General features: G+C 41.9%; 1 protein-coding gene across 1 annotated transcript in view; it reads left to right on the top strand.

The window, feature by feature from the left end:
• Window positions 1-9,648: 9,648 nt before the first annotated feature.
• STAC (SH3 and cysteine rich domain) overlaps window positions 9,649-20,027 on the top strand; it is a gene marked incomplete at its 5' end in the record, with an annotated part of 28,230 nt that continues 17,851 nt past the window's right edge. Inside the window, 4 exons of the mRNA XM_009583166.1 lie at window positions 9,649-9,749; window positions 11,809-11,890; window positions 13,646-13,761; window positions 18,151-18,232. Coding sequence (XP_009581461.1) covers window positions 9,649-9,749; window positions 11,809-11,890; window positions 13,646-13,761; window positions 18,151-18,232 — 381 coding nt within the window. The remainder of the gene's footprint in view (window positions 9,750-11,808; window positions 11,891-13,645; window positions 13,762-18,150; window positions 18,233-20,027) is intronic.

Raw genomic sequence — 20,027 nt, 5'->3', positions numbered from 1 at the left:
CTGCAGAAACTTCTGTACAATCATTTGACAAAAGTTTTTCTTATTCATTTAAACAATAATTGATGCCACGTGGAAGTGTACTTGTAGGTGTGCTTTAGGGCAGCACTGCTCTGTGGCAAGTACTAAATTCTCTCAGGTTGTAACAATGAAGACTGAGACTGCCTCTTTGAGCAGATGACAGTAGTAAACAAAAGTGTTTTTCTGCCCAATTTGTGTGATTTCACTGAAATCAGTAACTGTTTCTGGAAAAAAGAAATTTTTAAAAACTTGCACTTGGGTTGAAAGGTTTCATTTGAATGTTTTTCCACATTTACCATTTCATTTTTTGTTTTCAAAACTGCTGTGGAAAAGAAACTGAAACACTTCATTATAAAATGTGATTGTAAAATTCTGTAAAGAAGCAACACATTGTGACTAACTGTAAAAATAACTTCCCTGAAAACAGATCCCACCAAACTCGTATAACTGCCCAGTTACTCATGGTGGTTCCCTGAATCATCTTTAGTCTGAGCAAATCATGCTGTCACTTACACCTGTAGCTTCTGATGAAGTCCTCCTCAGCTACGTGTGATCCAAGGAAAGAAATGGCTTTGGAGCAGAAGCCTGTGTGCGGCCAGATCCTGACCATGCACTAGATTTTAGGTGGAAACACGTGTAGTTATCTTCTGTTGCTCCACTTTCCAGCTCCATCACTAGCTGCTGTGAAATGGGCAGAAGAGGGAGGGAGAGGCATCGTGGCCACGGTAAGTCACACGTCAGCGTTTCGTGTGCGAGGCCCGTCGCTGCAGGCGCTGCCAGTCAGCCCGTGCTAACAAAGACCAGCGACAACGCCGAGAGGTTGCGCTGATGAGGGAGCGTTTTTGCTATAGGAGGAAAGAGCCAAAAACCTCAGTAAGTTTGAAACGGCAGAAGGCCAGAGAGCAACTGGTTATTTACATATCAGGGTTTTTTTTTAATGAAACCTTTTATAGTCCTAATTGATTGTCCTAATCTTCTGGCACATAGCAGCCTCTCGTTTCAAGCCATTGATGATGGAGCTCTGTAAGCAACAGGCAATGTTAAAAATCCATTAGCAAACCAGAGAGGATATTAAATCCCTTTGCTGAGGGCAGACTGTTCTTCTGTTCTGTAGCTCTTTTCCCACATTTTCAGCAAGCCCAGAGCCCTGCTCTTCATTTCGCAGCATAGTTTTTGTTCAGATATTGTTTTTCTATTTTCCAACTCCTCTATAATGATACAAGGCCCTTGAAGGATCAAGTTTTCAGGACATATAAGTGGCCCTACAAAATTCAACTGCTTTTTCAAAGCGTCTCAAAACACACAAAAAAGGCTGTAACTGGATGGCTTTTCATTTCAACACATGTAAGAACACAGGTACAAATAACCTGAGCCTGCCAGTATGGAGATCTTGTTTGGAATCTGACTTTCATCATCTTCATCTCAAGAGGAGTTACTGAACACACTATGTTTACTAATATTACTGAGACCAAGATCAGCCATTGATCTCCGTTTGTCCTCCTTTGGGACACCACATCAGGTTTAATTTCTCCATGTTCCCTTGTCCTGTTCAGCTCTGGTACCATCATCATCTCTGGAGCAGTTCAGCATCACCTCCCATAGGCAAGTCTATGCCTATCTTCTTTGAGCTATTTTCCTTCTCAGAAAAGCAACCTGGTGCAAAGATTTACAAGCACAGGCTCAGCAGTCTAGAAAATTGACTAGAAAATTGTCTAGAAAAGTAGGTATTGAGATATCAGTGTCAGTTTTTTTAGAGCAAAGAACGTTAGATGTGATTTATCGTGTTTGGTTTTTAGAGGACTGGGACTTTTTCTTTCAATAATAGTTAGCTGTTAGTTTATTTATCGTGGTGTTCCAGCATCTTAATTAACATTTAGATGATCAAAAACCTGAGATGATATTTTAAGAAGTACGGAGGTGGATATTTCCTTTCAGGGACAGACATTTATAGCAAAGCTGCTGAATATGTGAAAAGTGCATTGCAAAAAAACCTCTTGTGGCCAAATTTTTCAGCACAGGGCAGTGAGTTTCATCCTCTTCTGATCACCATCGAGAATGAGAATCACTTTTGCACCAAAAGACAGGAAAGGCCTATTTGCTTTTTAAGTAAGTCTCATTGTTCCTGAACCCAGAATAAAAGGTCTGGCAGCACTGGAAGTTCTTTGTCAAGGAGTTATAGAGTTGATTTGCAAGAGAAATAAAGGCATTTACACTTGCTGATATGTATGATTTAAATCTACGAAGTTAGAAAGGACTTTATTTTAGCAGGGATATTTTTCTTCTCTGTAACAGCCTTGAAGAAAAACCTGCCTATTACTGCCTCAGTTTTTTCTCAGCATGTCATTTCTAAAGCAAACTATGTCACTAGGAAGTCAGTTCTAATTTTATGCACTGTTTTGTAGCCTGCCTACATGCAAGGCAACTTCTCTTGCTATTTAAATATTGGAAACTGTTATAGGGAAATTGGGTGGGGTAGGCACTCAAACAAACCCCCACCTCTCAGTGACATATAATCTAAAATTTATTAATTTGGCAGGACAGGTACCATGGTTGGATATCAAGTCCTATTCTACAGAACATAAATATGCAAGTCCCAACTTCTCCCCGCTGGTTTAGACTGACACAAGGTGGACTCAAGGGAACGGGACACTCCAACCAGTAAAGGTGTCAGGTCCAGAGCTGGCAGGTTGGTCCCAAATGGAGGGGTTCCTCTTCTAGCTCCCACATGTTGTTGGATGTCCCTGTACAGTGTATCCCTCTTCCAAGGAGCTGCTGATTTAACCTACCCACAACTCTGCACATTTTGAACTGGCAGATTTAACTGTAAAAAAAGAAACCAACATAAAGAAAACCCCTTACTAAAGAGTAAAACCTTTGAAGTCAATCCCATGCTGCCATTATTCATGAAAAATTGCTTAAATAAGATTTTTGCCTAGTTCTCTCTGTGTGTTTTGAACTTTTTCATCCTACGCGTCTGTTATTCATGCATAGAGTGCCTTTGCCACAGTGTTCAAATGAGTGTAGACTATCTAGTCAGGTCAAAAGAGAAGGGTATCTGTAAAGTGCAATTTCATCTCCTTAAAAAAGGAAAATTGATCCTTTTGAATCATCAAAATGACAATGCCAAGAGCTGCCATAATACATTTATCTGTGGGCCAGTTAGGAACAATACACAGCAGACCACAAAATTATTATGTCCTCTTTTTATTACTTTTTTGAACAGTCCATTCAGACCTGTATTTAGCAGTGGAAAGTGCAATGGGAGAATTGCTAATAGTGCTGGTAATTTTGGGTGAGGTGAATATTTGTGTATCAGTCAACGCGCCTGGCAACCCTGCGTCCATCAACTTGAATTATCAGTCAGGCAACAGACAGCAATGACTTCCAGTGGTCGGCCATCTAGGGTGGCTGGGGAAATCTGGGTTCAGGCTTTGATCTATAGCTTGCCTGATGACCAGCTGAGGATCTGCACCTCTGTCCTCTCCATGATGTCAGTTGGGGCAGGTGATGGAGTCTCAGCGTTAGTTAAGAAAAAGAAGCAGGAGGGTACCAGCTATTAGGGCAGAGAAAGGGGGCAATTCCTAAGGTGGCGGGAGGCACCTGGGAAGGCTGAAGGCCAAGGAAGGACAAGCAAAGGGATGCCCAGCTCATCCTTACAAACCTAATGATTTGGGGGAATTAGGCTCACGATTTTTAACTTTAAAAGTGTGGAAGTCCTGCGTAGAAAATGCCGTGCTCTGACCTACCCACAGCTCTCGACTGAGGCAGAGCAGGGGAAGGAGGAGGGCGAGCGCTTGTCCAGCAGCAGCCAGCTGCGGGGGCATGAAGTAGCCATAGAGGAGTTTTTAAAAATAGTCTCCCTTTCAGCATCAGAGCTTTTACGCAAAAACAATTAATTAAAAATGAAGAAGGGGGCGGGAGAGGAGGTTGCGCACAAGCTTAGAGATGACTGCAGGGGCACCAGTGCCATTTCAGGGACTTTTCTTTCTCCTTCTAAGGTGACATCCTAAACCCTTCACTGCTACAATACTGGCCCAGCTTGCTTAAAATTCTCCATTTCCCATAAATTCTGGCATGGAGACAGCTTTCTGGTGACAATTGCAAATGCGCTTGGGGAGAAAGGGGCAAGGCGCTCATTATTTTTATCAGCCTCCCACGGCAGAAGTTGAAGTTCTATGGAAAATGTGTAATTTTAAATGTATTTATTTGTGAAAGTTTTAAATCAAAACAGTTTCTGACTGGCATGTTCCTCTCAGCTGGAATGATAAAAAATAGTTGTTGGGTCTTAGCTGGATTAGCTGGAAGTGACAGTCTCTCTGTGTCTCTTCCCCTGCTTGTTTCTCTCTTTTGTAGACCTGAATCTTTTTACCCTCTCCTTTTTTTTTCCCCACTTTAGCATAAGTGCCTAATATAGTTATCTTTATACAGTCAGTATAACGTCATGTTGTTACCAACACTTGCAGTTTTCTTTCAAATTTCTCCAGGCTGTAAGGCTCGTTCTCCCTCTCTAGCGATTAATCTTATGTTGAGTCTTGAAACAACAGGCAAAAAGCATCAGCCAACAGTGCTACAGCCATAGCTGTGCTGGCCAAGAGGATGATAAAAGTTCCCTTCACATGTGTGTGACAAACACAATTCTCATTTGCATTCCTTAGGATAAATGTCACTTTCCTGAAATGTAGAGTAGTTACTATATTACTTTTATAGAAGAGACTGAAGAAAATAAAATAAAATAAAATAAAATAAAGACTTGCAATCAAATTCTGCCCTGTCTCCTCTGTCTCTCTCTGCTTCCAAACCTTTCCATTCACCTATAGTGAGGTGTTCTGTTTCCATTTAGGCTTCCTCCAAAAAAGGCTTAGATTTACAAAAGTGATGCAGTGTGTCCTTTTGGTAGTATTTAAGGTCAGATTATCAGAACAGTTTAAGATTCAATTTTCCATGGCTGTTCTGGAAAACCTAGCCACTGGTTTAGGTATTCAAATGAGAGCTGACCCAGTCATAGAGTATTTCTAGCAAGACATTATTAAATATGACCTACTTCTCAAAACAATACGTCCTTCCAGTGCCGGGTGTCTGGATGCATTAGCTGGTATCTGAAGAAAATCTTTGTGGCAGAACCTTATTTGTAAGTTTATTTAAGAGCTACTCAGGTATCCTGACAAGAAATTTCCTCATTTGCTTCCAGTGAAACACTGTTTCTTTTGTCAGTTTTGTTTTTTTCATTTGCAAAGGGAATAAGCCTTTACAGACTGTGAGATAATTAATAGATACATTAACACATAGCACACAGAGGACATATGTGCAAATGTATGTGTGAGTGGTTTTTTCCTATATGAATTTCATGACTACATTGACAGTTATGTTTACAGGCACTATGAGTCAGCTAAGCATGTCCAGTATTTTCCATTCTAAACCCCCAGTTTTAGCAGCTTGCAATTTTTACAACTTAAACGCCAGCATCTGGGCCAAATAGTGCCGTATTAGTGACACCTCTGATGGTTTTACCCATTAGTCCCTCAAAGGGGAGCCATCCCATCCAAGTTTTCGCAAACATGCTGATATTGCAAGGCACAAAGAGACAAAGACAGTGAGCCCGTAGGAAAGCCCATGAGGCTATTAATCACCTTGTATTTGGAATTAGGCTAATATGGTACTCAAGAGATGATGCTTAAGGACACACACTGACGGATGAAAGTAAATAAGAAGTATTGAATAGAACTGCCCATTCATTGAATGCTGTCTACCCTGTTCAGTGAATGAAGTAATGTGCCTTAATAAAAGTAGTGACAATCACATCCCTAGATTGCAGTCAAAAAGTGACTGAGCAGAACCTTTGTTCTAGCATGCTCAGCATCTAACAGTTTGATTAAGTAACCTTAGTAAGGGTCTTTGGAGAAGAGGGTGGGAGGGATGATTTCTTTTTGAAGGTAATAACAGAGAGTCCATCAAAACTGTTAGTCTACTCCCTCTTTGAATGAAAACTAGAGAAAAAAGCAGTTAGGGTACTCCAAGTTTAACTTAATTGCTAAGCCTTTAGTTGCTCTATTTCTGATCCACCACAAATTGAAATGGTTCCAGGTGGGCCAAGGTATTTCAGTGAGTACTTTATACGGTAGCTTCCAGCTGTGCTTTAAGGTTCACACAGGGAATATTTGCTAATGGGAATAAATGGTAGGCTGCAATCAGGCTGTCAGCTATTTAGGGGGGCAGAAAGCAAACAAGAGAGTGATGTTCAGGCTTGCAGGTCATCAGTGTATGTTCAGCAGAAGTCCCTGAGGGGACTGTTCTAGTATCCCAGACTTCACTACTTCTGCAGGAACACTGCCCCTTCCAGACACTGCTGTGGCCATCTCAAATGTGAACTCTCTCCTTACTCTTCCCCTTCCCCATGCTTTAATCTACAGAAAGATTAACCCAGTGGGAATAAGCACACCACAGAGAGGCTTTCAACTTCAAACAAGCCCTGGTACACTGTGGCAGATAAGTGAAATGATACAAATTCCCCTCAAATAGTCTGCCCCATTGTGGTGCTGTTGTTATTGCTATTATTATTATTATTATTATTGTCATCATCATAATTTTTTACTTTTAGTCACTAATACCACTTATTTTCTACTATTTAATATATGTTCAGACCAAATTCCTAGCTTTCTCATGCTTTCTGGGGGAATTCATTGGCAAATAATGTTTCAACACATTGCTATACCCTGTGCCACTGCTTCAGGCATAATGAAATACCTCTCTTACACTGGCATGACTGTAGGACTCTCACCGTACTCACTCAGCTTTACATAACTTGTTTGCAAGATCCATGCTCTGCCTGCTTTTTCCCCATTTCAAACTACCAAGATGCCTTCCGAAACCAGCCCCATTCAGGCAACTGCAAAGTCAACAAGCTTGTTTACATGGGAGGCCAAAAACTGATGCAATGGGTCAAACCCTGGTCTCATTTACACCTATACTGAATGTGGATCTGTTCTTCTCCATACTGTGCGCTGTGGCTGTGCCTCAGTTCTGAATCTCAGGAACTTTTGGGTCAGATATGTTGCCAATATGCAGTTGTCTAATCTCTGGCACGCAGTTTTGAAATAGCTTAGCCATGATTCTCTGAGGAAGTTTGATTCGGTGTGATGGAGATCAGAAACTGAAGAAGAAAGAATTATCCTGGGGAAAAACCAAAATGTATCTTGTAGAAATGCAGGGAGATACATGCAAATTATTTCCAAGCTGCCTAGTCCCACAGTAAACCAAGTAGTCAGAAATTACAATGAATTAAAGATTTAAAGCTTTTGGTAGTTATAGGAAATTTCGTTTTGATTTACAAAGACTTCTTGTAGACTCAAGTGTGTGACTGAAATACTTTTCCTCTCTTTGAAGCCCTACTTACCTACCCACAGGTAACAAATGGCGTTCAGTAATAGAAATATAGTGTTGTTCTTTTGTAATTTATTGTCTTACTCATTTTCACATGACCACAGATTTCTGTTTTGAAGAAGTTGGGTTTTGATTTTTGAAAGTAGCACAGATACTTTGCATTCATTTTCCACGTCATTTGGATGCGCAGTTATATTGACAAATGTGTGTCTTCTGTGGTGACATGGTTATAACATGTAAGGAGCAATAGCCACCGTGTAATGTTAATTGCGTAAGACAGCCAGCAGAAAGGACTGTGAGACTGTCTGCCTTTTCAGCTGAATCTCAGGAGTAACTTGGTAAAGCAGGTAAGAGTTGTGCCAGTACAGACCAGCGTGAGAGGAGAATTAGACCCACTGCAAGCACAGACGCTAAATATGTGTTGTATAGGCAAAGCATGATGTCATTTTCCTTTTTTTCATTACACCCTATCAATATAATAAAAAAATGTGGAGGAAGTCCTGTTTTCTCCCTGTGTCAATTGTTGACCATCAGGAAGGGTGATTCAGCATTTCATCATCAGTAATAAAAGCACGAAGTCGCAGAAGTCAATATCGGTTTGGGCATGTGTTATTGAAAAGAAACTATAACTGAAAAAATCCTCACAGCACAGTAATCCAAGTGCAACCACGCAGAAAAAAACCCCAAAAAACAGGGATGTGTTCTTCTAGTAAATCCTGTGTTTACTAGGAAAAAAGACCCCAGGAACGAGGCTAGACGTCTGCACGTACCCAAGCAGTGAGGCGCCGTGCATTGGCCTCAGCCAAGAGGGGCCGGGCAGGCAACAAGCGGGGAGCAGGCGCTGACCCCACTCCATGGGAGTCCATGGGGTGCACCCCACACTCCACCCCATTCACTCCCCATCTCTCCAGCAGTCCCAGTAGGAAGGCGGGGAGGATGTCAGTTCCCTGTTCTACAAGAAGCGCACAAGTGAAACGTCTGAGCCTGGCTCTCTGCAACCAGCCCCAGCTCCTCCAGCCTGCCTCTGTCTGGCTTGAAAGTGGCCACTTCAGGAACCCCTTCCCCTGAAAGCAGTCCTGTCAAGGCTCGGATTTTGTCACCAACTTGATGAGCCCTTGCCTAAAGTGCTTCTTTCAGATGTAGCATTTCACTGAATGAAGTCAGCAGCATGTACATGGAGTTAACTACTCAAATAACTGAGAGCTACATGAGTACTTTCAGATGCAGTATCCTTCTGACTAATACTCCTATCATGTCTGACTAATGAGGGCCGGTTAAAATGTCAAAAGTTTTGGGGGGGTTTTTTGATACCTTGTTTCTTACTCACTCTCACAGTAGATGGTAATGAACTGACATGTTGTTTACTCATTCCATTTGTACAGTCCTAAGCGGATAAAAGAGTTGCTGCAGCTTCACTGCTTCTGGGTAGTTTAGGAAGTCTTACAGGTGTATGAATAAGATTGACTGTTCCTGCCTGGAAGCAGACAGACTCAGCTCTGTCATTTAAGAGTAGGTCCACCTTGAAGCTAATGCAGATCTACTGTGTCCAAGTGGGAGAAGTCTGCTTCTGTAAAGCAAAATTTCTCCTGGAGCTCCCCTACCTGCGGCACTGAACTTTTCCACTGTCAGTGAAGAAGAGCAAGGTCAGACTCATGGCATCCTCACTGCCCCACTCAGGGATGTGCAAGGAGCCCTTTCTGCACCCTCTGAGCACTGGCCCAGGGAGGTGAGAGCAGCAGTCCCTAGGTGCATGGGTGGGCAAAAGTAAGAGAACTGGCTTAGCCCTCTCACACACCCCTGGAGCTACCTCTTACCCACAAAACCTGGCCCTCCACTGATTGCCTGGGTCCCCAGGGCAGCTCCAGAGCTTGGGTGCTCCTTCAGTGGCTCCCTCAGCCATGCATGGCTGTCATGCCAAGCCCTTTCACAATAGCAAAGGGATTTTGCTTGATGGTCATGAGGCAGAGACTTCGTTGATAAGACTATCATACAACAGAGCATGATCCAATATGTATCTAAAGGCAGCGATAGCCTAGGAAAGAGCCTGGGGAAATTTGGAGAAATGCCTAAAATGGAGAGGCTGTAAAGAAAATGAATGTATAAATGTATATTAAAAAAAATAGGCAAGGCAAAGAATGTTGTCAATATTTACTCTACTGCAACTGGCCTCCCCGTCAGTTCTTTCAGGTCATTTGTTAAATGCATGGAAACTATCGATTTTGTCTAATTAAAACATTTCCATGCATTTCGCAGGGACAAACGCTAAGCACGGACTGCGCTGCAAGGCTTGTAAGATGAGCATCCACCACAAGTGTGTAGACAGTATTGGACAACAGCGTTGCATGGGCAAGCTGGTAAGTGAGCAGCTCAGGGTAGCAAGTGTAGTGGGAGGCACCAGCTTGTGCTGGAGCCACTTGCTTTGTATGCCTGAGCCCCTGGCTGGCATTTAGATGGTGCATTAACAGAACTGACACCAGGTCACTTTACTGAGGTGGGAAAACTAAAGCCAAGTGGTGCCCTGTTATCAATTTGGGCAATTGTTGGTACTCAAAAACCTAAACAAGAATGAAACACAAATCTAGTCTGCATTGTGGATGTGAAAATACAGTTACATAATCCAAATTTAGCTAAATAACAGAATTAATTGCCTTGATTTAAACTGTGCTTGCTGTAGTGTAAATCTCTCAAGGAACACTATAAATTAGTCAAAATATTTCAATGGAGCTTAACAAACGAAAAATCCTTCAAATTATGTTTTATTGGTTTTTTCACCGTTAGGGCTTGAAGAAAAACCATAATTCATCTTAAAAAGAAAACCAAAGGATACTTCACAGTGAGACATTACAGAGTTTGAAGCAGTCTCTCAGTAGGAGAGGCTGGGCGGAGACCTGCCCCTGTATGGACACAGCACCTTAGTGCCCGGGTCACCTTCTGAGCAGCAAATTCTCATTATTGGCAAAGGCAGGACACTACGTTTGAGGCGATTCTAACCCAACTTGGTGTCTTTCAGAGGAATATGGTTCTTTTGGTTACTCCTAGAAAAAGAACTTGGAAAAATGACCATTTGGAATATGAAAATGGAATATTCATGTTTCAGACGTTCTCAGATTAGTTGCAACCTGAAAGCACCTGAGACAAATACGAGCTACACACAAACAGTTTCACTGTGTTAAATGATGAAAAAAATGCAAGCGTTGACTTCAAAAGGGCTAGAAAACCCACCTGTCCCTGGAAAGATCTTTTCTTTCCAAAAGTATTCAGTGAATGCTGTTGCTGTTTATAAACCTGAGGAAAATCTTTATGCATTTAAACCATAATCGTAGCCATATAGGAAGTAGGTCTGTGAAGAGCTGAATGACCTCATTGCAAGCCTTGGACAAGCCAAACATTAAATCATGTGAATTGTTTCACGCATTCCTTGATTCCAGCCTCAGCTCTTGTGGTCACTATTTTTAAAAAGCAGAAAAGTAGATGCCAAATTTACAGCAGGAAGTTGTCCAGCGAAGTCATGGGAGTTTTATGAGCTCATGTTGTGTCTGGATCTAGTTTGTTTGGGGGCAAACTGAGGCTGGGGAATCTGGAATTTATTCCTCTAAGAAACCAAATTTATCAATCCCCTCATTCCTTCTCAATCTATACTGCAGCTCATTAGCAAAAGAAGCAGTTGCCTATCATTTTTTGGTGTATACTGAACATAGGACACAGAAAATATGCACATCCCCACGAGGCTTTCACACTTCTCACTGTGACTGGAAGATCTCACAGCCTGCAAAGATTAGACATCTGAGAGACCGTTTGTGAATCTCTGGTATCTTGAAGGGTATTTCCAAAGACTTAGATGTTAGCACCTTCATTTTGGGTACTCATCTGGTGACGACTTGGGGAGCTCTTTGACCTTACAAGACAAAAAAGCAGTGGAAGCTGCAGTCAGTCAGCATCAAACCTTAGAAAAACCTATAGAAAGGCTCTAAATTCCTTGGGTTTCACAAGTGCATATATGGGAACATGAGGATTTGGAGTTAGGGTAGGGAAGAATAGTCGCATGTTTAGCAAATGCAAAACAATGCAAATTCACATTACATAAGAAGAAAGGGAGAGGGAAACTTCCCAGAACCTCTAATGATTCAGCACTTCTGCTGCCATTAATTAGTGCTGCTTTTATGTAAGACAAAAGAAAAAGGGGGGCTGAAAATGAGTCCCTCCTCCTTCCACATAAATACGGGAAATTGTTTTTTTCCAGGAAAAAAATCAAATAAATCCCTGATCTATAAACCCCACAGTGACTCAAAAACAGGAGGCAAATTTCCAGCCTCACCACACTGTTACACCACTAGCCAAAGAGCTGAGGTTATTTCTACTACGTCAGTCATGGCAGCAATGCACTTCATTTGTTTTTGCTTTCTCTCCCTCCAGCCAAAGGGATTTCGACGGTACTACAGCTCACCACTACTCATTCATGAACAGTTTGGCTGCATCAAAGAAGTGATGCCTATTGGTAGGTTTTGATTGCTTTTCCATTCAGTCTCCCTTTGGCAGTGCTCTGCAACAGCAGCGGCAGACTTCCAGCCGTGGTATTTACCCTCAGCAGCCTTCCAGCTCCTTTCGGTGACTGGATGTCCTTCTGCCATCTCAGGAAAGGACCACTTCAAAGATACAAAGCTGGAAGAGGAGAGGGTGTGTTTATTGTGCGTTTCACTCAAAACCCCTACATATAACCTCTTAGTAATCACCCTGTTTATAATAATAGCTACCTGAGCTCAAGGTAGGAACTTAAAAGGGAGGAAACACTGGAATATTGAGGTGAAGCTCTGAGCTGGGAAGAACCAGATAAAAGACAGAGGGATCAAAACAGCGGGAGGCATTCAAACCACTGGTCTGGCTTTTGAGGGACTTTGCGAGGTTCCTGTCCTTTTTCACCCACACTGCTTACTTTCTTCATATTTTTCCTTATTGGCCATGTCTACACTTTGCCGAGTATTTAAAAGACCAGATTTTGCTCACTGTAATACCAAATTCCTGAAAAGAAACATTTTGAAATGGACAAGTTGAGTTGATTCTGGAGAATACTTCTCCCCACCAGTACTCTGACCAGGCAAGTCTGTCAGGACAAAAAATGAAAGCCAAAACTAGGCAGTCAGTTTAAAATTACTTGTCTGAGGACATTTACTTTGTGGTTTTCAACAACAACAACAACAAAAGTTAATTACGTGGATTTCATCTAAGTTTCTCTTTCTAAAAAACATCCGTCATTTTTGTCAGAAGTAATAGAAACATTTTGAACAAACTCGGGCTAAAAAATGAGCTGTGCTTTGCTCTCATCAAAATTCAAAATCCCATGTATTTTCTCAGTACTTTAGCGAAAATTTTCCTTCTTCTACACAGTGCTACAAATGTACTGTATTGTACGCGTCTACTGCCTTGTACTGCAAGGGAGGCTAAGGTCTAAAAATGCAGTATGTAGAAGAGGATTTGAACCGGATTTGCTCATGCCAATTGAAGACATACATTTCTCTGCCATGGGAGATGACTTTGGGGCCAGCTATGAGGGAGAGCGGGAGTGAGAATTGAACGAACATACGCCACTGGGGGTGGTGGCCTTTCTGGCTACCCCTAGACTGAGCTGAGCAACCTGGAGCACATTCCCAACAGCAGGTACCTACTCACACCTGCCTCCAGACCACATATGGCCCCACAAAGGGGATGTCAGTACCTTCCAAGGAAGATCCAGACCATCCTGTTTATCCAAATAAGACAAGTAGTAGCACTGTGCAGGTAGATGGATAAAGGTGATGGCCTACTCATACCACAAGGATGCTCAGGCACAATGCAGGGTTTTTCCTGACAAGCATCTACTGTTGAGAGCAGTTCAAGAGGTCAGTGGTAGGAACAGGCAGCAAACACGGATTAAAGCCTCCTGGTATTTTGTCTTCCTTACCTCAGTGTAGGCAGCATCAGTGGTGATTAGAGAAGGAGGATGGCAGGTGAAGAGAGACAAGGCAATGGTGGGGACCCGAAGAGCCTGTATGAGAGGAGGATGATCTTTATGGGAGCAGAGAGGCAGCAGAACATTGCTAGCAAAAGCCAGTTCCACTAAGTTCATCACACACTTTTTATCAGAATAGTCTCTCAAATCGTGTCTAAGCATACACCCCAACATGTTGGTAGAGGCAGGTGTTTCTCTAAGTGGAGCAGGAACACGACCAGAAATATCTTCAAGGGACTGATGCATGTTTTGCTCCTTCTATTGCAGCCTGTGGAAATAAGGTTGACCCTGTGTATGAAACTCTCCGCTTTGGAACTTCCTTAGCTCAGAAAACCAAAAAGGGCAGTTCTGGAAGTGGGTCTGACTCTCCCAACAGAAACTCTGTAAGTATCTCGTATCTTTCTTCCATTTTCTTTGTGTAGGAGCAACAGATATTCATTCACAGGAGTTTGTATCAGAGTTCACAAAACTTGTATTTTAACTGTAAAAAAAAAATCTCACTCCCATCTTCCAAAATGAGATCGTTATTTTAAAACCCAAGTTTTAAGTATCTTTTAGATTCTTGAGAAAAAGAGAAGAATACAAATTAAATTAATAACCTTCTTTTATCGGGTTGGAAAAGGAAATTATATTCTTTTGATTTTGCATATCTGTGTAAAAGTGGAACAGAGATATTTAACTGTCATGCTGGAGTAGACGCATACTGCCTCTTGGTGGTGGTGGGCATTTACCCTTCATACAAGTGATAGCGATGGATTGGAGTCCTCAGAGCCTACATTTAAAAGTGCAAGCTCCACAGTACAAGCCCAGCCAAAATTAAGCCACTGCTACTGCAACAAGGCAATGGACTGGCACCTCCACCCCTGCCCAGTGTAGACTCAGGAGGACGGCATCATAGAGTTGGGCTCCTCTTTCCAAAACTCAAATACAGGCAGGTGTGCTCAGCTTACTGTATCCAGACAGGGAGATTTTCACCTTCATGTTAATTCTTGTCATTCACTCTCTCCTATCATAACAGTCACTTCTTCAGGACCATGACAGAAGAGCTGGAGAACAAGGGAAATTATAATTTCCTTAGCCCTGCCTTTGCTAAATCCATACCAGCTCAACAATAACACTGATCAATTTCCTCCTTACAGAAATGGTTATTTCAACAGTATTGGGACCCATGAGATCAGGAGCTCATGCATGATGTCGAAAGAACGTTTCATACCCTCTCACCTCTCATAAACAGGCATTTAAGCCTGTGCTTGAGGCTCTCTTTTTTCCCAAGAAATCCTCCCCACTCCCCGCCCCTTTTTTTTCCCCCCCAAAAAAAATCACACCTGAATACACTGGAGGCTAAAGCTGATCGTCATGTCTAAAAATCAGACCCACATTATCTGACAATCTCTCCTGCACTCACCCCAGAATAAAAATCACCAGGTACAGAGACATGATGAGACTTGGTCTCCAGGCCTCAGAGCAAATACTTACATGTTTAATTTAAAGTTGTGCTCAAATCTGTTTATGTTTGGTACAACATCTCCCTGGCACTTAAACGTATGCTCACTCACATGGCTGAACTGTAACCTCAGGTGCTATAAGTGGCCTCTAAACAGACGTTCATTTGTGTCAGATGGGAAAGAAGACAGACAAATTTAAACAAGAACTAAGTGAAATCTGCAAGGGAGTTATTAGAGGACATGTCCTCTATCCGCCCTTGTTTGTACCTTAAAAGGAATTTGGTAATTTCTAGTCTTGTTTAAAACCCAAAGAGAGACTACCACCTGTCGCATTGTGATTACAGTTCTTTCTTTCAATTATTTAATTTACTTTGAAACAGAAGTTCTACAAATGTAATTATTGCTTTCTAAATCAATAAAGCATTATGTTGAATTATGAATGACAACTCAGGAGTAGAAATCACGAATGCTGTGTCATCTTGCCCTAGGGAGCTGATCATAACTACGTGGGATGTGGGTGTAGAATGAGGAATGCAAGTTCATTATGGGAATTTCTCCAGGGTATTGAGGCTGAGGGAGAATATAACACGTGTCAGCATACAGAAAATAGAAAACATTAGAGAACTGAATAAACAGATGTGTGAAACCATAACTTCTGCCAGTGCAAGCCTGTGGATTGAGACAAGGATAAAAACCAGGGGGGGATAAAAACCGGGGGAGACACAACCCTGATCCAAATGATGAGGCCATGGAGCTTTACATCTGTGATGTGTGTCCCAGGAGCAGGCGCTGACCAGTGACCAGAGCAGGGACGTGACACAGAGCCCTTAGAGCCCAGGTGAAAATGCACCAGAGCATGTGAGCTAGTAGCACATGTGCAGTTAATAACACACAGGGACTAAGGTTTTTCCCCAGTGGTCCTCACTTCCATGCTGCTCTGCTCCTCTCAATGCAGAAGCAGCAATGCAGCTGTGAGGCTCTCGACAGCACTGAGGCTTTGCGGCTGGGCCCTGCCCCAGCCCCAGGAGCTGGGGAGTTCTTCAAGGTTCTGCCATGTGATGAAAACAAGGTCACCAGGGACATGGTGACACCTGGGATCCTACTGCACCTCGCAGGTGGTGTCCAAGCTGTCAAAGGGATTGCTCTGGGTCATAGCTGCTCCTGCTAAGGTAGTTAAAAGCAAAGGCAACTAGCCTAGGAGCCGTGCCCTGCCTCTACAGCCATGAAGCTTCCAGGATTGCAGTTCATGTCTCTGCACAGAGTAGCAATAACCCTCTTGCTCTGGACTAGCCAAGATATTTTTAACATGACTGAGCAGTGTGGACGGCCCACTGTGATTTTTCAGCCTGGATTCTGCATTTCCCATAAAAGAAAGTGGCCATATGCTCCAGATTTACTACCTACTGCTTCCTTCAAAAATGTGCTTCTGCAACCCACATTTATACAGAAAGTCACTTGAGGTGATGTAAATGTGATTCCAGATCTTGTTAGTTTTTTGTGGATCAGCTCCTCTCAAAAGCAGCTTTGTACCTCTGTAATTTCTATTAGGCCATTTGTCATATAGCTCTTGACTGAAAAATCATTAAAGGTAACTGAGGTTACTTCAGGAGGTTTTGGATGAGGTATATACTGAAGAGACAGTTACTGCACATCCTATATGCAGTAGTACCCAACAAAATATGAAGCTAATCAGCAATTATGAAGCTAGTCTATGAAGGCTGAGGAACATGCCATAGCAATGAGCTGAAAAATAGCTAGGACTTATTAATTCAACAAAGCTAGTCTTTCCTTTTCCCACCCAGCAACGAGAAATCCCTAGATATGCTCTACGCTGACTCCGTGTTAGCACTGCTATTGCGGTGCCTTCTCATGCAGGGGTGACACATTTGTGCAAGATGCAAGACAAGCATGAAATGCTACAAAAGGCTGAGTCTAAAACCAAGCCATAACAGAGGAGTAAAGTAGAAGGCTCTTAAAATAGCAAGGGAAACAAGATAACCACAAGACACCTGTGGCATAAATCTACTTTTAACCTCTTTGTTCATTAGTATCCTTGGATGGAGAAGTAGCTAGGAAAGTACTAGATAGGGGAAATAAAATTGTCAAAGTACTTTCTAAAAAACGCTTTGTTGTCAACACTAGTAAAAGGAAAAAAACATATAAAAATCTGCAAAGCAATTCAGATTTTATACTACCTGAACAAAGGCAGTGAAGGTTCCTCGTTTGGCTTTTCTTCCTGTGACGCAGGCAAAGGTCTGCAAAACAATGGACAGAGCTATGTGTACAGTATAATTCTAGTGTGTCATGGAATAATTAAGTTAAATCCTTCCATGTGTCTTAAAATACTGTTAACAAGTAAATAAAGCTTAGGAGCTTATAAGGATTTACAGTTTTTCACATTAGAGAGCACCTGACTCAAATTCAATTTGGTATTTTTATGGTTATAAAAGACATTTTACCCAAAAGAAGTCATGTGTGGAGAGTTCAGACACTGAAACTCCGTAAGGTCAGATTCGGACAGAGCTGTTTGGAGCAGCTCCTGGTTCCCGTTGGGCTATACATGGAGAAGCCAACTACCCAACCAAGGAATCTGGTGCTTTATGCAGAGTATACTTCTGAGGCTTGGGATTGTGTTATCCCACGTTTTCCTACACCCTAGAACAATGGGTCCCTAATCATGATTGACATTAATGTGGTACAAATAAGAAATCATAGTAGTTCTAATAACAACATTTGGGTTTCATTTTTCCCTAACCATACCAGCCAGATGACTGTTTAAAAAGAAAGTGAGGGCAGATATTTAAAGACTGACTTCACCAACTCCATACACTCCAGCTCCTTCTTTCACAGCATGTTAACAGAATTAAAATCACCCTTACATTACATTTATTTTATTGAATAATGTATTCAGGGTTAATAAATTAATAGTCAATAATTTCAATTAATGTCCAGTCTCCTTGGTAGACAGCTGTTTAGTATACCTGCAGGATCTACAAATTCCCCAAAGCCCCCTCTATTTTATACAGAGAACCACATTGTTTAACATAATCCTTTGTTCCTTAACTTTCACTTCGCTTTATACTGCAGAAATCTTTTGTACTTCAGACTGGAAACTTGGTCTGGAGTTCTTTCTGGGCTTTCACTGCTCCCTGTGAAGTAGTTATTTGTTGTGCATCACCAGATACAATGTTTTCTGCAATCCCGTTAGGCTGACTTCCTCTGCTCTGATAGCACCCAAGTGCTACATTCCCTCGTGTGGTCTTATTTCACCTCATCACTCGCTTTCTCTGGCTTATCCCATCTCATCTGCTCTTTCTGTCCCTGCAGACAGCTGACCTGGCAGAAGTTCCTGAGGAAGGCGATAGCTCTGCAGGCACCCTTGACATAAGCAGGAAACGCAGCAACAGCGGTGAGTGCTGCCAGGCCAGGATATCATCTTCAAATGTATAGGCCTGTGTACAATCTATTATTTCAGACCTTTTTTTATGGCATGTCCACGTTTTAGCAGCATTCTGGTTTTCAAAGTGGGAGGTGAGTGGGGCATGTAGTTGGTGCAAGAATTTGGGGAATGCTTTTTGCCATTCAGATTAAATCCAAGCCACCAGTTTTCTCAATTTGTTGTGTCCAGACCTGACACTGGACAAGGTTTGGGTCCATTCCCTATCTCCTATTCTTCATGAACATGACTGTAGACTGCTCACTTAACATGCTTCAGTTCCACATCGGCAGAGTGAAACAAAAATAATACTTACTTTCTCTTCCATATGTTTAATTTGTCTACATGTCTCTATATACCATAATCTCTTTGGGACAGGAAATGAATCATATAATATCCATATGTCTGTAAAATATTATCCAACACAATGAATCCTGATTATAATTGCAGCTTCTTAGTACAACTATAGTATGTGCCCAGTAATATTAATAGCCCAATTCTTTTGTCTGTTTGCAGTACAGGAGTAATGTTTTTACAGCATTGGTATGATGGGATTTTGAGACCATCATGCCAACTGAGCACTTAGTAATGAAATCTCAGCCACTGAGGGATGGTGTTTGTGACCCTGTTCTTGAATTCAGTCATGGTGAGGGAAGTGATAAGTACAAAGGGGTTTGGAGCACTAAGCAAAACTTCAGGCCCAAACCATCAGAGCAACTTCTCTAACAGCACCTGAAGGCTGCTTTGATGAATCTCACATGAGATGTACACCACAAAAATAAATCACAGTGAGCATAGTTTTCTTCTGTTAGACTCCCAGTGCTCCTTAGATGCCGCTAGCAATTCACGTAGGTGAAATGCCAGCTTCAGCTGTCCATTCCCATTTTATGCTACCTCCTCATTCCTTTCCTCCCCTCTTGGTCCTATCACTTCTCACTGTATTCAGTCATTTCCTCCTTCTCGTTTTGTGAACATCCCATCTATGTTATCTGCTTTCTCCTGACAATTTATTCAATTTATTTAGGTTTTCTGCCTTGCAAGTGCGAGTTGACCTGACCTGGTTAAAAATAAAGAATTCAGTCTGCTTCACATTGTTTAATCCTGCCCACCTGAGATTAATTTGGCCCTGTTTGAGTTTTCAGATAACTTTTTATTTCATTGTCGATCAGTAGTTTCATTTCTGAAACCCAAAGAAACTTTTTTCTCTGAGATCTGCATTCACTGCATGTACTGAGAGGCATTCAAGGAACTTACTCAATGAGATTAGTTTAAAAACTCAGCATGTGTCAAACCTCCAAATAACTTCCGCGGCACATTAACGATTCCTTTGATCAGCACTGGCTTTTTTACAATCCATCCTTCAGAGGCTCAGGGTATAAATTATGCATCAGTCACTCCAAAAATTTCCCCTTGGTAGATTTTTAATAAACTGCCCGCACTGTTTGCACAAGCTATGGAAATGATAAAATCCTTTCAGACTGTAAAAACCCCTACTTTTTTTTTTTTTTTTTTGTCTGCTGCTGCTAGAGCGAACAAATAGGAAAATAAATGGATTTCTGCTGTGTGGAGACGTGAACTACATACATACCTCTATGGTCTTCAGATTCAAGTGCCTCCTAGTAATATCCAGAGGCCATGGGCTGAACAGAGATTAAAAATTTAACAAAGTAAATTCAAAATATTGTTACAGGGTGATTCACCACTCCTTTTTCCTCAGTTGCCCATTGCCTCTTCAGGAGGCAGTTCCACATTAATGCCTTGATGAATT

The sequence above is a fragment of the Fulmarus glacialis genome, unplaced genomic scaffold (genome assembly GCF_000690835.1).
Source record: "Fulmarus glacialis isolate BGI_N327 unplaced genomic scaffold, ASM69083v1 scaffold7668, whole genome shotgun sequence".
Lineage (NCBI taxonomy): Eukaryota > Metazoa > Chordata > Aves > Procellariiformes > Procellariidae > Fulmarus > Fulmarus glacialis.
This window is presented reverse-complemented; position numbering and strand designations above follow the sequence as displayed.